At 43.4% G+C, this 16,976-nt stretch overlaps 1 protein-coding gene across 3 annotated transcripts in view; it reads left to right on the top strand.

Moving 5' to 3' along the window:
- The window catches only part of LOC115106945 (dedicator of cytokinesis protein 4-like), a 159,970-nt gene that overhangs the window by 135,277 nt on the left and 7,717 nt on the right, over positions 1-16,976 (top strand). For 2 of the 3 annotated variants that reach the window (XM_065008176.1, XM_029630202.2), the window contains 7 exons: positions 57-181; positions 960-1,080; positions 1,278-1,359; positions 6,963-7,072; positions 7,300-7,372; positions 9,041-9,160; positions 10,295-10,356. In XM_065008176.1, the coding sequence (XP_064864248.1) occupies positions 57-181; positions 960-1,080; positions 1,278-1,359; positions 6,963-7,072; positions 7,300-7,372; positions 9,041-9,160; positions 10,295-10,356 (693 nt within the window). The remainder of the gene's footprint in view (positions 1-56; positions 182-959; positions 1,081-1,277; positions 1,360-6,962; positions 7,073-7,299; positions 7,373-9,040; positions 9,161-10,294; positions 10,357-16,976) is intronic. The other variant, XM_029630201.2, reaches the window with a different exon arrangement.

The raw sequence follows: 16,976 nt of genomic DNA, 5'->3' as shown, positions 1-16,976 counted from the left end.
CCCCTTCCTCTTCTCCTTCTCCCTCCGTTTGCCCTTCTCTCTAATCCCCACCCCAGGAGTTTCCGGCGTATGTGCGCGCCAGCCCCGTGCACTTCACCAATGGCAGCCCGCGTAGTTCATGCAGGAACTCAGTCCCCAACATCATCAGCCCGGATGGCGCTCGCGTGGTGGCCAGACGCAGGTGAGAAACACTGTCCTCGTCTCTTTCTCTCTCTGTTCTTTCCACTCTTCCTTTCGCCTTCTCCCTTTTCTTCTTCTGGCTCTTCCTCTTTTCACTCCCATACTCTCTTCTTTCCTCTCCCTCTCTGTCTGCACCATCCTATACTCTTTAGCTCACTCTCTCTCTATCTCTCGCTCCTCTCTCCTCTTTCTCACTCCCTGGTTTGGCACCATATGGTGTGTGTGTGTGTGTGTGTGTGTGTGTGTGTGTGTGTGTGTGTGTGTGTGTGTGTGTGTGTGTTGCCAGGCTAGTGGACAAATTGTGTGTGTGTGCTCAGTGATCCTGCCATTCTCTACCTGTGACATCCTACCTCCATTGAGCGTAAAGGGGCACAAACCTACACTGCCCAGAGGGACACACACACGCACACACACACGCACACCCAGCCTCAATCTGTCACTGACATTTCTCTCACTGAGTTTTTACTGTCCTCTTAAGTCGACATCTTGCAAATGTAAAATGCACTAGCAGTTACAACTTGATTTAAGGAGAGATAATGGGCCTTTTTATCAGAACCATATGGTATTATGTCAGATGAATGCTCAACCAAACTCTGAAAGTAACTGGTCTGTCTGTCTGTCTGTCTGTCTGTCTGTCTGTCTGTCTGTCTGTCTGTCTGTCTGTCTGTCTGTCTGTCTGTCTGTCTGTCTGTCTGTCTGTCTGTCTGTCTGTCTGTCTGTCTGTCTGTCTGTCTGTCTGTCTGTCTGTCTGTCTGTGTCTGTCTGTCATGTTTGATCAGTCCCCTCACCTACCCGGCTGTCAACCGCTACTCGTCATCATCGCTGTCCTCTCAGGCCTCCAATGAAGTGAGCAACATCACAGGGCAGTCGGAAAGCTCTGACGAAGTCTTCAACATGCAGGTTCAATTCCAATTGAATTTACCCTCAACCACCCTTTTTCAGTGAATTCCTTTTTTTGTTGGTGTTTGCAAAAACTCACTTGAGAAAGGCAACGATCTAAACTAGATTTGGATAATTTCACTCCCCCACACGATCCTGGCTGTCTATAATTCTTAACTTGTCAGTGATGTTGCTGATGTAGTTGTTTGTCCCTGCAGCCCAGCCCATCTACCTCGAGCCTCAGCTCCAATCATTCTGCCTCTCCCAACGTGACCAGCTCTGCTCCGTCCAGCAACAGAGGTAAGATGAGCAGAGAGAGAGGGGAGGGAGGGGTGGGGTGGTGGGGGGTTGAACCCGATGAAGAACAAAAATAAAAATATATCACTTATTGGAAAGACACCACAATAACCCAAAACACGGTTGAATGCTTTTTGGCCTCAGACACTCGGTGGCATGGTGACCACTGTAACTGATAGAGCAGTGTTTTTCTCAGTTTTCTATGTACAGACTCAATGAACACAGCCTGGCCATAGAGACCGGCCATCACAGGCAGATCTGGCTACCCAGAGAGGACAGGCTGTGCACACTCTGCCCTCAAAGAGAGGTCGAGACAGAGCTGCATTTCCTTTTACGCTGCGAGGACTTTGCAGACATACAGGCAATTTTCTTCCCCAAAACTGAAAACAAATATGACTGTGAAAGAAAAACATTGGGAGAAAAATATCCTCTCTAGAAAGAGAGTGAGAGACAGAGAGTGAGAGGATAAACAGCTCATATCATATCTGAAATAGTATCAGTACTTGCACTGGGAACAATCTGTATTCAGACCAAAATACTTCACTGAAACGAAAACGTTGTACCACTCGAGAACATCAAGGAATCACTAGATAAGGGAAATGTGGTCGGAGCAGTCTTCCATGACATGAAAAAGTCCTTTGACACAGTTAATCACAGTGTTCTGTTCTCCAAACTCCCCGCCTTCAATTTCTCAGACCAATTGCGTCACTCTCTGTCAGCATCAAAGGAGAGACCATTGAACAAGTCGGCGTGGTGAAATATCTGTCGATCAGCCTGGACCCACTAAAAGATCGGTAGAAGCGTCAAAGCAAACCGCCACTGTTTCACATGAATAAGAAGTGTCTGCCTCTCGACCGTGTCTTCTTATTCTTACATGCAGTGGTGTTCTCTCACGTGTTCTACTGTATAACATCCTGGTTCCAGGCCAGCCAGCCAGTGCTGAGACCCCTAGAGTCTCTGTACAACCTTGCACTGAAAATCCTGGACCGAAAGCACATACGCTACCATCCATCGTCACGTCTTGAAAAGTGTTGAACTCTCCATCAAATTTGCAAATGGGAATCTTGTGTTTTAAGTGTCTCAATGGTTTTTGCGCCTAAATCCCTGACCAAACGCATGCCGAAGCTGCAACGGCTTGAAACGTCCACCAGAGGGGCCTCCAGTTGAAACCAGGGTCCCTCTAAATATCCCTATAAAACTGTCTAACTGTCTATTGGCCAGTCCTCCTCCTCACATGCAGGGAACACTTCGTCAGAAGATCATGAACATTTCATGCATTCAAAAGAAACACCAAAGGCTGGGTTGCTTACAGCTCCAACAGTGCAACCATGTATGAGCTGCCGTGTGTTCTCAACAGACGCGTTAAGGCCCTCGTACCGCCTTCCACGTTGGTCAACACGTAGGACATTTGCGCGGTGCTTCTACTTGTGGTCTAACATTTGATCCAAAGATGAAGGCAGAGACTATTTAATTGTATAATAGAAACTATCTCGAGGCGAGCAGCTGCAGGGGAGATCCTATCTCTGATTTCACGGGGATGAACTCCAAGAGTAAAATGTTACATGCCCCTTATACAAGTGGGAGGTGATGATACAATCATATAGTGTACGCAAGAGTTATTTAATGCAAGCAGCCGTTCCGGGAACACAATGGCCTTGTGTCAGAGTGCAGACATATCAGGACTCTATGAAAAGGCATAACAATCACAGTCCAACACAGAACAAATCCCCTTGAGAAGTTACAACCGCTCACCCCAAATTCTGCCACCACAATGACAATACTGCATATAATTGTGATAATGTACTGATATGTGATTTAAATGGGATTTTATTTGAATATGCATGGCTTTTCGTTCCTTTTGTTTCCATAAGAGACATTCTAGGGGACGGCTCTCGGACATTAGCATAAGATGGAAACATCCGTGGGACGATTGTTTGTTCAATGTGTCAATGTGTTTGTACTTGTCCCTATCCAAAATCAACCAAACGACAAAAGAGATGAAAGTAGACAGGCAGAAAGAAAGAGTGAGAAGGAGAGAAATGTGATGTAGTTAGATTGGTGAAAACAAAAGGATTGTTTGATTGAGAAATGCAAGATGAAATGGAGAGACAAAGGACATCGTGAGAGGGCGCATTGTTGATTACGCCTGTGAACCCATAGAGAATGTCTCGAAGTCCTCTGAGAGGCTTTTAACCACAGCCAGGTTAGGAGGTTCTTTAGAGGATTGTGACTCATCTCATCTCCCCATCGCTCAGACACTCTCATGTGTTTCTGCCTGATGCAGATCATACGCATAAGAATATATGGAGAGATTTCTGGATGCCTATACACTCCTCTTGGCATCCTGTGCAACCAGAAGGACCCCTATAAAGCCACTGCCAGGACCATAAAGTGTTTAGAGAAGTACAGCAAACTGAACTGCCTGTAAGATGCTCATCTCATTCCCATATGATTCCCATTCTAAAGCTAATTTCCATATAATGTGTAATGGAAAAGGATCTATGGGCAGCCAGTGAATGGCTGTAATCATTACTGTGTGTGTGTGTGTGTGTGTGTGTGTGTGTGTGTGTTAGTCAGTTTATCCCTGGAATGAGTGTCTGGTGCCACCACAGTGTGACAGCCAGCCCAGCAGGACAGGTATTTTATGTGCTGAGGTTAGTGAGGTGGAAACAGCCAGGGTGGAGGATGTGAAACGGGGAGCTGTTGGTTGGTCGATAGTTGTTGACTACCAGCTTCTATGCTCGTTTATTTGTGTGTCTCGCTCGTCTAACAAGACCACCTTTTGAACTTGTGTTTTTTGTGTCATCATTGGTTTAACACCTATTCTCACACTCCCTCCCTCTTCCTTTCCCTCGGTCTCTCGCACTCTCTCCCCAACAAAACAAATAACACAACGCCTCTCCCCTATCTGATCTAGGTAACCTAGTTAAAGCATATTTATAATGTCACTTCATCGTACTGCTACGATTGGATAGAGCGAGGCCGTAACTCCACTCCTTCTCCCATCTCCTTGCGTCTCTCTCCATCACTCATATCACTTGGAGCTGTGTACTTGCTATAAATGTGCATAATATCTAACAAGGAGAGTGAGGGTAGGAAGAAAGTGGAAACGACAATGCATGTTCTGTCTCAAGTCTGCCCATTAGGCATTTTAAAACACTTCCCACTTCACTACTTCTCCTTATTATGACAAGCGTCTACTTCCTACTATTAACTGTCAGTTTAGGGATCCGATGGCTGCTGGTCAGATTAGCACACCCGTAAATAGCTAATGTTACACCGCAAGTCAGATGGCACGTTGCTGAAAATGCTGCGTGTTCAAAAATGAGAACCAGCTAACACTAGCTAGCTACATTGGCTCTTAGCAAAGATAATGGATATGCTGACAAGATACAGTACGTGTCTTCCGCCCTAACAATAATTGTCCACAAAGCGGCACGGTGGGCTGTAACTCCCACATATCCTTTCTTTGGATTGGTGGATACATCTCATAATTGTAATCATTTTTAGAATCTTCGATGAGGGTTGATTACACAACCGCCTGTATTCAATGGAGTGAGATGCTATGCTACTAGCCTCATGCCATGAATATGCATAGTTATCTCAAGGTAACTCCGATATAAAGTGTTTTTTTTCTCAAAGTTGCCAGAATGTCACGTGTCGTACTTGTATCAGTACACTCGTAAAAACTTAAGCATTACGAAACATCAATTAGATCAAATTAACCTTACGTAGAAAAAAAGCCATACATGTTTTTGTTGACCAAATTCGACACTCATTGACCTCAATACAAAAACTTCCTTGCTTGGTGGGCAAAACAAAGATTAAAACGCCACCTGCTGGAGGGGGACAGATTTTCGGCCGAGTTGAGCCTCTCTCTTCCTCTTCCTCTCTGCTATTAGCTCCAATCTGATATCTTAGCACCATGTTTATCTAGCCAGCTAACTAGCATAGTAGCTAATATAGCTAGCTAGCTAACATCACAGACGAAAGGGTTATTGTAATCGTCACAAACTGGTCACATAGCTATCTGCTTAGCTGGCTTGCTTATAGCATGCTTCTCCGGGCATGTCGACACGAGCCTTTATTATTAGTGAATTAATTAAACTAATATTTGCAACAGAAGTTCGATTTTGGTCACTTTGTCAATTCACCCATTTCTCAATACTGCACCTTTCTTTTGTAGAATGAGCTAACTTCGGGTGACATAGTCCCTCTACATAGCAAAGCTGCTGCTACCAGCAAAGCCGATAGAGATAGGCTAGAAAAGGCCAACATCGTCCCAATATATCAGTTCAGACGATTATTTGTCATCCTCTAATATGTATTATAAACTGGGTAGTTCGAGCCCTGAATGCTGATTGGCTGACAGCCGTGGTATATCAGTCTGTAAACCATGGGTATTTATACTGCTCTAATTGCGTTGGTAACCAGTTTATTTAAGTGATAATGGCTGAGAAGCCGGTGTTTGGAGGAGATATTGGCAGGGGTGTTGTTAGGTCCGAGACCAAGTGGAACTGTGCCAATATATCCTCCAAACACCGGCTTCTCTGGCGGTTATCAACATATTCAAATAATGATTGACATATTTTTATTACTTTATTTTGATGAATTTATTCATATAATTTCATCCTTCCACAAGATAATATTCCCGACACAAATCTAAGGTTGCTACCCGAGCCGGCAGGTCGTTCGTTCTATTGGTTCGGTTACCAGAGACGCGACCCAGTCGTTCACTCTTTTTGTTCTGTATCTATGGCCTCGACCCAGTCGTTCATTCTAAATGTTCCATTGCCATACTGGCTGGCAACGTTCTTATCCCATGCTTGCTAGCTAGTCAACTACGACTAACTTAGTCACGTCAAACAGTGCAGCCAGACAGAATAACAGTAGCTACATTTGTTTAAGCTGTTTTCTAGTGACATTTATTTGGATACATACATAACAATGAGCTAATGAGGCATGATTTCGCCTGGCATAGGAAATGTGCTCTCTCGTTAGGACACGGTTCAGAGGAGCTAGCCAACAACACAGCTAACACAATAACTTCAAACTAAAGCTGGAAAGACTGCAAACTAGCTGCACTTAATTTCGTTTGACTATTTTTCAATTGACATTTCTTTGTATATATCCATAAAAATGATTCATGAAACGCTGCGTCTCTCTCTCTCGTCCCGTTGCAAATGTCGGAGAGACAGACCGCAAGCTTTATACAAATCTCCGCTATTGAAAACTAAATGTTAGTCCAAAAGAAATGTGAGATAATGTCTAGATGCTTTTTATAGTGGAGATCAGGTTGATAAATTGCCTGGCTGGGCTGATGAGACAGTGGATTGCGCAGTCAGATGGAACAGAGTAAAATAGACATTTTAACATCATAGATTTAGCCGGTAACTTGTGGAATATGGCCAATATACCACACCCCCTCGTGCCTTATTGCTTAAGTAATGTTTGTATCCATGTAAGACTGTAAGGTCTTTGATAATGTTTTAAAATGAATGTACATGTTAAAGTATTTTTCTTTATGAGTTGGACCCCAGGAAGACTAGCTGTTGCCAATAAAATCTACATCTAAATCTCTCCTCTCTCGTCACCTCTCCCTCCAGGTTCTCCCCAGCTGCAGGACAAACACAAGCATTCCAGAGAGAACTCCTGCCTCTCTTCCAGGGAGAGACCCGTCAGTGCCATCTACCCCAATCCCCTGGACCCTGCACAGGTGAACACACACGGACAAATCAATAGACAAAGTATAGTTCTAATACCTTTTATTAACATCTCTGCAGTTTGAACCCAAAGAGCTGTTCAGCAAGCATGAAATGTCACTCACAGTATGGATTTCTCAAAGTTAAGACTAAACCTGAACTCCACAAAGTTAAGATATCTTACTTTCCTTTATGGATTTTGCAGCTTCAGTATTGTGCTGTCTTGTTTTAATTTTTCTAGAGGGCGACCCCTCATCAAATAGGTGACACCACACTACCCCGAAGTGATCCTAACCTTTCTGCACCAGACAAAGGTAAAACATGTCTCATTGTCTTGTGTGTCATCTCAGTCATTGTCTCCATCTCTCTTTCCAGTACATGAGTGTATATCAGCCCAAAATCATTATAACACCAAAGTATCCTTGCCTATGTGCCGTACCAAGACACTAGCGTGCTGCTAAACAGTCGCTTCTCATCCTCCAGTCAGTCAAAGAGATCATAGCTCTGAGATCAGTCTGTCCGGACATGAGTGTAGTTGACAGACTGACCGGAGAGAGTGTGACAGACTTTGTCTGGAGAGTAGACATCTGCTTCAATGACAGCCTCTCCCCACGAGGTCTGTTCCCTCCCAGCTCCATCAGCATTCACAGGCAACAACAGACACGTGAGGAATCCCAAATGGCACCCTATTCCTTATAAAGTGCACTACATTTGACCAAGGGCCATGGGGCTCTGGGCCATTAGGGTGCCATTTGGGATACAGACACATTAAATTGATGCCTCTTATTTATTAATATCAGAATGTGTGAAAACATGTTTATTCCCCAAGGGTTGATGGGAAATGCCTTTTCAGAAGGCTATGCATATGTATAAATGCATATGTGTCTCAGTTTTTTTTATCCACAGATGTCCATTTTGTATATTTTGTATGTTATATAAGCGCTTTATATTTTTACATATTCCAGTGGGGCGGCATTTCAAATCTAGTTTGGAAGGGCCCTTGTGTAATTTAAAAAAGCTCCGCTGTTTGATTGCTTTCTGTGAACTTCACTGAAGGTTAGAGGTTCAGGGAAAATTAACTCATGAAATTAGTATTTTATAGAAAATGTAAAAAATTTAAAAAACAATGTCAAAACCACAAGCACAGTGGTGTGCCACTTGAAGGTGTATTCACTTAGCTCAAGTGGAAATGCACAAACCAGGCAAACCTACTTTTTTACACCAGTTTGTGGAAGAATGAACTAAGCACAGGAAGAGCACCTTCGTATTAACAGGAGAGAACAGGGAAGTGTTATTTTCAGTGGGATTTCTCTCACTGCATTAACAGAACAGCAAGCGTTTAAGACCAACATGTGTCAGTTGCATGATATTCAGTACATAAGAAGATTGAGGTGCGGGTGATTGTTAATAATAATAATTCATAATTTGGTGGGTGCTTGTATTTGTCCTATTTCACACATATATTAATTAGTGTGTATTAATTGGAAATTCATTTTTGCATATCCCACTCTCTCTGAGACACCCTCGGAGAGCGGGGTCACACCCCAGGTCTGCCATTCAACGGGGATCATGGAGCAATTAGGATGAAGTGCCTTGCTCAAGGACACATTGACTCAAAAAAAAAAATTCTCCACCTTTTCTGGGATTCTAACTAGCAACCTTTCGGTTACTGGCCCAACTCTCTAACCGCTAGGCTATTTGCCACGCCAACAAATTTAAAAGGTGCAGTCTGTCAATTTGCCATCTGACAATGCTTTATATTTAGGCTTGAAATGTAGTAACTGTGTCATAAATCATCAGTTACAACAACAGACACTAATCCCTACCTCTGTTATTACATTTCCTGTTATCCACTATGATTACATTTCTAATATAGATCTAGATTCTGGTCTACATCATCTGCTGTGTTCTGATGTGTTGTGTTGTAACCCAATGAGCAGTGATTGATGCATGTCTGTCTATATGTTTGTACACCAACGTAGTGAGACCCACCTTCAGTAGCTGGAGTCTAGACAGTGTAAAAGAGGTCAACAACACACAGTTCTCTGACACTGTGGGAAAGTTGCTCTGTCCCCCTGTCCCTCCTAGGCCACCATACCCAGGTAAACCAATCAGAACACTCGACCAATGAGGAATGGCACTAATACTTTCCCCCATCTTTTGACACCTGGTGCTTCCACCTGCTCTCTACCAGGACCCGTAGTTACGCTGTCAACTCTCTGCTATAAACTCAGCTGCTCTCTTCTGTTCCTCCTGGTTTGCTTCTATAAATAACTTTTCCTTCACGTGATGTATACATACTGTATAATACTGGTCTGTATTCTAGCCTGGGTTGCCTGTCTGTTTCTGCTCGAGCCAACGTGTTATTATCCTGCCAAAGGCAACCATCTAGCACTGTTGAGTACACAAATAGTCCAGTACCCAAGCGATTTATTCCTTCTTTGTTATTGTAAATAATAAATGAGTACAATTCTTAACTGAATTGCCTAGTTAAATGAAGGTTTAATAATTGACTATCTGACCAGCTTTGGTCCAGGAGAAAAATCCTGAAACAATCTATATGATTGTCTTTGATTCCAGCAGAATCCCTATGTACAAATAAATTGGTCGTCATAAAGCTGTGAATCCTTTACTTTATGAATGTCTTTTATCTGAGGGGGAAACCAACAACAGCCTAGAGGATATATTTTTCCTCTGCTATGCCGCCTGCTACTCTATAATCGTAACTATATATAATAACTGTAACCAGTTAGACTCAACTATACTATAAGCTTGTATAGATGAGCCTTCTCATTCAGGGGTTCATTCGATCCCACAACAGCAAGCCTACACACACGCAAACAGACACATGCAGCGCACACATACACCAACATATACACACAGTGCACACACACACAAACATACACACACGCAGTGCACACAACTCCCACTTCTATGTTATTATATTTTTTGAGCTATATATTTATTTTGTGATTCACTAGAGCAGACTTATCCCCCTGTTGTGGCGTTGAATTGAGTGTTTTGCCCTCCAAAGAGCAGCATAGCAGCTGTTGGATGTATAAACAGCTTAGTGTTGACTAAGGACCCGCGGTTGTGCGATTTATTTGATTCATAGATGCCGAAGCCCTCAGCTGTGGAGGACTCACTCCAGTGTCCTTAAGTTGACTGGTCCAAAATGGTGGCAGGATTTAAACGTGCCCTCTTTTCTCTGTTTCTCTCTGGTTGACTGTCAACAGGCTCTTCAGCCAAGACCATAAGGTCGCAGTCCCCGGTCCCAACGTCCAGATCTCCACAAAAGGTTGGTATTGTGTGTGTGTGTGGTTGCATTTACAGTTGAAGTTTACATACACTTAGGTTGGAGTCATTAAAACTTGTTTTTCACCCACTGTACATTTCTTGTTAACAAACTGTAGTTTTGGCAAGTCGGTTAGGACATCTATTTTGTGCATGACGCAAGTCATTTTTCCAACAATTGTTTACAGACAGATTATTTCCCTTAAAATTCATTGTATCACAATTCCAGTGGGTCAGAAGTTGACATACACTAAGTTGACTGTGCCTTTAAACAGCTTGGAAAATTCCAGAAAAGGATGTCTTGGCTTTAGAAGCTTCTGATAGGCTAATTTACATAATTTGAGTCAATTGGAGGTGTACCTGTGGATGTATTTCAAGGCCTACCTTTAAACTCAGTGCCTCTTTTCTTGACATCATGGGAAAATCAAAAGAATTCAGCCAAGACCTCAGGTTAAAAATTGTAGACCTCCACAAGTCTGGTTCATCCTTGGGAGCAATTTCCAAATGCCTGAAGGTACCACATTTATCTGTACAAACAATAGTTTGCAAGTATAAACACCATGGGACCACGCAGCCGTCATACCGCTCAGGAAGGAGACGCGTTCTGTCTCCTAGAGATGATTGTAGTTTGGTGCGAAAAGTGCAAATCAATCCCAGAACAACAGCAAAGGCCTTGTGAAGATGCTGGAGGAAACGGGTACAAAAGTATCTATATCCACAGTAAAACGAGTCCTATATCGACATAACCTGAAAGGCCGCTCAGCAAGGAAGAAGTCACTGCTCCAAAACCGCCATAAAAAAGCCAGACTATGGTTTGCAACTGCACATGGGGACAAAGATTGTACTTTTTGGCGAAATGTCCTCTGGTCTGACGAAACAAAAATATAACTGTTTGGCCATAATGACCATCGTTATGTTTGGAGGAATGGAGGAGGCTTGCAAGCTGAAGAACACAATCCCATCCGTGAAGCACATGGCTGGCAGCATCATGTTTTGGGGGTGCTTTGCTGCAGGAGGGACTGGTACACTTCACCAAATAGATGGCATTATGAAGAGGAAAAGTACGTGAATTTATTGAAGGAACATCTCAAGACATCAGTCAGGAAGTTAAAGCTTGGTTGCAAATGGGACTTCCAAATGGACAATGACTCCAAGCATTCTTCTAAAGTTGTGGCAAAATGGCTTAAGGACAACATAGTCAAGGTATTGGAGTGGCCATCACAAAGCCCTGACCTCAATCCTATAGAAAATGTGTGATTAGTACTGAAAAAGCATGTGCGAGCAAGGAGGCCTACAAACCTGACTCAGTTACACCAGCTCTGTCAGGAGGATTGGGCCAAAATTCACCCAAGTTATTGTGGGATGCTTGTGGAAGGCTACCCAAAACGTTTGACCCAAGTGAAACAATTTAAAGGCAATGCTACCAAATACTAATAGTGTATGTAAACTTCTGACCCACTGGGAATGTGATGAAAGAAATAATGAAATAAATCATTCTCTCTACTATTATTCTGACATTTCACAATCTTAAAATAAAGTGGTGATCCTAACTGACCTTATACAGGGAATTTTTACTAGGATTAAATGTCAGGATTTGTGAAAAACTGAGTTTAACTGTATTTGGCTAAGGTGTATGTAAACTTCCGACTTCAACTGTATGTGCCCTCTGGTGTATGTCTGATGCTAATCTGAGTGGACTGTGCACAACAAATAGGGTCAAGAGGACAGCATGGGATCAGAACCCAGAGTCCTTCATTCCAGCAGTAGATGACTCATTTGATCCTGTTTGCGTGCATGCTTGTCTGAATGTGTGTGGGTTTGCGTACATACAGTGGGGAGAATTTGATACACTGCCGATTTTGCAGGTTTTCCTACTTACAAAGCATGTAGAGGTCTGTCATTTTTTATCATAGGTACACTTCAACTGTGAGAAAATCCAGAATATCACATTGTATGATTTTTAAGTAATTAATTTGCATTTTATTGCATGACATAAGTATTTGATACATCAGAAAAGCAGAACTTAATATTTGGTACAGAAACCTTTGTTTGCAATTATATATATCATACGTTTCCTGTAGTTGTTGACCAGGTTTGCACACACTTCAGCAGGGATTTTGGCCCACTCCTCCATACAGACCTTCTCCAGATCCTTCAGGTTTCGGGGCTGTCGCTGAGCAATACGGACTTTCAGCTCCCTCCAAAGACTTTCTATTGGGTTCAGGTCTGGAGACTGGCTAGGCCACTCCAGGACCTTGAGATGCTTCTTACGGAGCCACTCCTTAGTTGCCCTGGCTGTGTGTTTCGAGTTGTTGTCATGCTGGAAGACCCAGCCACGACCCATCTTCAATGCTCTTACTGAGGGTAGGAGGTAGTTGGCCAAGATCTCACGATACATGGCCCCATCCATCCTCCCCTCAATACGGTGCAGTCGTCCTGTCCCCTTTGCAGAAAAGCATCCCCAAAGAATGATGTTTCCACCTCCATGCTTCACGGTTGGGATGGTTTTCTTGGGGTTGTACTCATCCTTCTTCTTCCTCCAAACACGGCGAGTGGAGTTTATACCAAAAAGATCTATTTTTTTCTCATCAGACCACATTACCTTCTCCCATTCCTCCTCTTGATCATCCAGACGGTCATTGGCAAACTTCAGATGGGCCTGGACATGCGCTGGCTTGAGCAGGGGGATCTTGCGTGCGCTGCAGGATTTTAATCCATGACGGCGTAGTGTGTTACTAATGGTTTTCTTTGAGACTGTGGTCCCAGCTTTCTTCAGGTCATTGACCCCGTCCTGCCATGTTGTTCTGGGCTGATCCCTGACCTTCCTCATGATCATTGATGCCCCACGAGGTGAGATCTTGCATGGAGCCCCAGACCAAGGGTGATTGACCGTCCTCTTGAACTTCTTCCATTTTCTAATAATTGCGCCAACAGTTGTTGCCTCACCAAGCAGCTTGCCTATTGTCCTGTAGCCCATCCCAGCCTTGTGCAGGTCTACAGTTTTATCCCTGATGTCCTTACACAGCTCTCTGGTCTTGGCCATTGTGGAGAGGTTGGAGTCTGTTTGATTGAGTGTGTGGACAGGTGTCTTTTATACAGGTAACGAGTTCAAACAGGTGCACTGAATACAGGTAATGAGTGGAGAACAGGAGGGCTTCTTAAAGAAAAACTAACAGGTCTGTGAGAGTTGGAATTCTTACTGGTTGGTAGGTGATCAAATACTTATGTCATGCAATAAAATGCTAATTAATTACTTAAAAATCATACAATGTGATTTTTCTGGATTTTTGTTTTAGATTCCGTCTCTCACAGTTGAAGTGTACCTATGATAAAAAAAAATACAGACCTCTACATGCTTTGTAAGTAGGAAAACCTGCAAAATCGGCAGTGTATCAAATACAGTGGGGCAAAAAAGTATTTAGTCAGCCCCCAATTGTGCAACTTCTCCCACTTAAAAAGATGAGAGTAATTTTCATCATAGGTACACTTCAACTATGACAGACAAAATGAGAAAAAAAATCCAGAAAATCACATTGTAGGATTTTTTATGAATTTATTTCCAAATTATGGTGGAAAATAAGCATTTGGTCACCTACAAACAAGCAAGATTTCTGGCTCTCACAGACCTGTAACTTCTTCTTTAAGAGGCTCCTCTGTCCTCCACTCGTTACCTGTATTACTGGCACCTGTTTCAACTTGTTATCAGTATAAAAGACACCTGTCCACAACCTCAAACAGTCACACTCCAAACTCCACTATGGCCAAGACCAAAGAGCTTTCAAAGGACACCAGAAACAAAATTGTAGACTTGCACCAGGCTGGGAAGACTGAATCTGCAATAGGTAAGCAGCTTGGTTTGAAGAAATCAACTGTGGGAGCAATTATTAGGAATTGGAAGACATACAAGACCACTGATAATCTCCCTCGATCTGGGGCTCCACGCAAGATCTCACCCCGTGGGGTCAAAATGATCACAAGAATGGTGAGCAAAAATTCCAGAACTACACGGGGGGGGGGCCTAGTGAATGACCTGCAGAGATCTGGGACCAAAGTAACAAAGCCTACCATCAGTAACACACTACGCCACCAGGGACTCAAATCCTGCAGTGCCAGACGTGTCCCCCTGCTTAAGCCAGTGCATGTCCAGGCCCGTCTGAAGTTTGCTAGAGAGCATTTGGATGATCCAGAAGAAGATTGGGAGAATGTCATATGGTCAGATGAAACCAAAATATAACTTTTTGGTAAAAACTCAACTCGTCGTGTTTGGAGGACAAAGAATGCTGAGTTGCATCCAAATAACACCATACCTACTGTGAAGCATGGAGGTGGAAACATCATGCTTTGGGGCTGTTTTTCTGCAAAGGGACCAGGACGACTGATCCGTGTAAAGGAAGAATGACTGGGGCCATGTATCGTGAGATTTTGAGTGAAAACCTCCTTCCATCAGCAAGGGCATTGAATATGAAACGTGGCTGGGTCTTTCAGCATGACAATGATCCCAAACACACTGCCCGGGCAATGAAGGAGTGGATTCGTAAGAAGCATTTCAAGGTCCTGGAGTGGCCTAGCCAGTCTCCAGATCTCAACCCCATAGAAAATCTTTGGAGGGAGTTAAAAGTCAGTGTTGCCCAGCAACAGCCCCAAAACATCACTGCTCTAGAGGAGATCTGCATGGAGGAATGGGCCAAAATACCAGCAATAGAGTGTGTGAAAATCCATTTTGTCTGTCATAGTTGAAGTGTACCTATGATGAAAATTACAGGTCTCTCATATTTTTAAGTGGGAGAACTTGCACAATTGGTGGCTGACTAAATACTTTTTTGCCCCACTGTACTTGTTCTCCCCACTGTACATGCGTGCTTGTATGTGGTACGTGGTGTATGTATTTTTGCACGTATGTGTCCATCTTTGAGTGTGTGGTTACTGGGCTGTGACAGATGACACTGATCCGGGTTGGCAGTACAGTGGGCAGCCAGCCCAGCTAAACAGCATCTTCTCACCACTAAACCACTCACACTCACACACACACACACACACAATTTAACGAGTTTAACCTCTTGGAGACGGGGCTGAATACTGCCCCCTTTGGAGGAAGTGCGTGCCCATAGTAAACTGAAAATATTTATACCAGGCATTAACATGGGTTTACAATATTTATTGAGGAAATGGAATGGATGTTAGAATGATGATTCAGGAGGGGAATAAGAATGGACCGGATGAAGTCCAGGGTTGCAGATGAAGGATCCAAGGTGTGGACTCTGTAGGGTTTGGCTTTGAGTCTCAGGCAGACATCATCGCCAGGCCGTGGTAGACAGGCTGCTGTGGTGATGGCAATCACTCCTAGGAGATCCTTGGAAGAACCTAAAAGATATTAGATAGAAGGTAGAGAAGGAGCAATGCAAGACTTCAAAAGGCTAGCAACACCACGCAACATGCACTGCAGAACAGAGAGGAGTCTGAGTAGCAGCTGATGCTTGCTGAGTTGCTAGGGAGCTGTGTTCAAGGCAACAAGTGTTGCATTCAAGTCTGGTCCTCTCGCCTGAATTTTTGTTCATTCTTAACACCATAAAAAAAAACTCCAGCTCCCTCTTGATGTACCCAGAGGAAGAGCCTCTTCATTATATATTCCTGAACCTGGTACAACTACATGTATTTATAGTTCTCTCAATATTTTATGGAACAACTGGCCTGTACCTTTGCTAGAATCCTTCATGGGTTGTGGGCTGGCTGCTGGTGAAGATATGGTGTTGAGGCCCAGGGAACTTTGTATGTACACTGCATGATCAAAAGTATGTGGACCCCTGCGTGTCGGACATCTCATTCCAAGATCATGGGCATTTAATATGGAGTCGGTCCCCCCTTTGCTGCTATAACAGCCTCTACTCTTCTGGGAAGCTTTACACCACTCCAGCTGATGCTTGGGATTACGCGTGGTGATCTTAGGCTTGTGTGCGGCTACTCGGCCATGGAAACCCACTTCATGAAGCTCCTGACGAAAAGTTATTGTGCTGATGTTGCTTCCAGAGGCAGTTTGGAACTCGGTATTGAGTGTTGCAAACGAGGACAGACGGTTTTTTTTGCCACTTTTTTCACTTCAAGACTTAGCCATTGTTGCTCCTAGACGTTTCCACTTTACAATAACAGCACTTTCATTTGACCAGGGCAGCTCTAGCAACATTTTTTAAAACTTGTTGGAAAGGTGGCATCCTATGACGGTGCCACGTTGAAAGTCACTCAGCTCTTCAGTAAGGCCATTCTACTGCCATTGTTTGTCTATGGAGATTGCATGGCTGTGTGCTACATTTTATACACCTGTCAGCAACAGGTGTGGCTGAAATAGACGAATCCACTGTACACATACTTTTGTGTATGTAGTGTCTGTTAGGGCTGTCCCCAGCTAAAAATAAAATATTGGTATATCTTCTTTTGACCAATTGATTGGTCAAAATGTTTAAACGTATTTTTCCATATATAGATAGACACACCCTATGTGTTTGAATAACATTAACTAGAAATGCACCGAGCTTGTCTGATGCTTCAAGCACCATGTTTGATTAAATAATTAAGACACACAAATGACTCAAGAAAGAGCCCCCCATGGTCATATTGTGTTAAAAAAATGAC

Source organism: Oncorhynchus nerka, linkage group LG23 (assembly GCF_034236695.1).
Source record: "Oncorhynchus nerka isolate Pitt River linkage group LG23, Oner_Uvic_2.0, whole genome shotgun sequence".
Taxonomy (NCBI): domain Eukaryota; kingdom Metazoa; phylum Chordata; class Actinopteri; order Salmoniformes; family Salmonidae; genus Oncorhynchus; species Oncorhynchus nerka.
The sequence above is the reverse complement of the archived record's forward strand: the minus strand, read 5'-3'. Positions and strand labels throughout refer to the sequence as shown.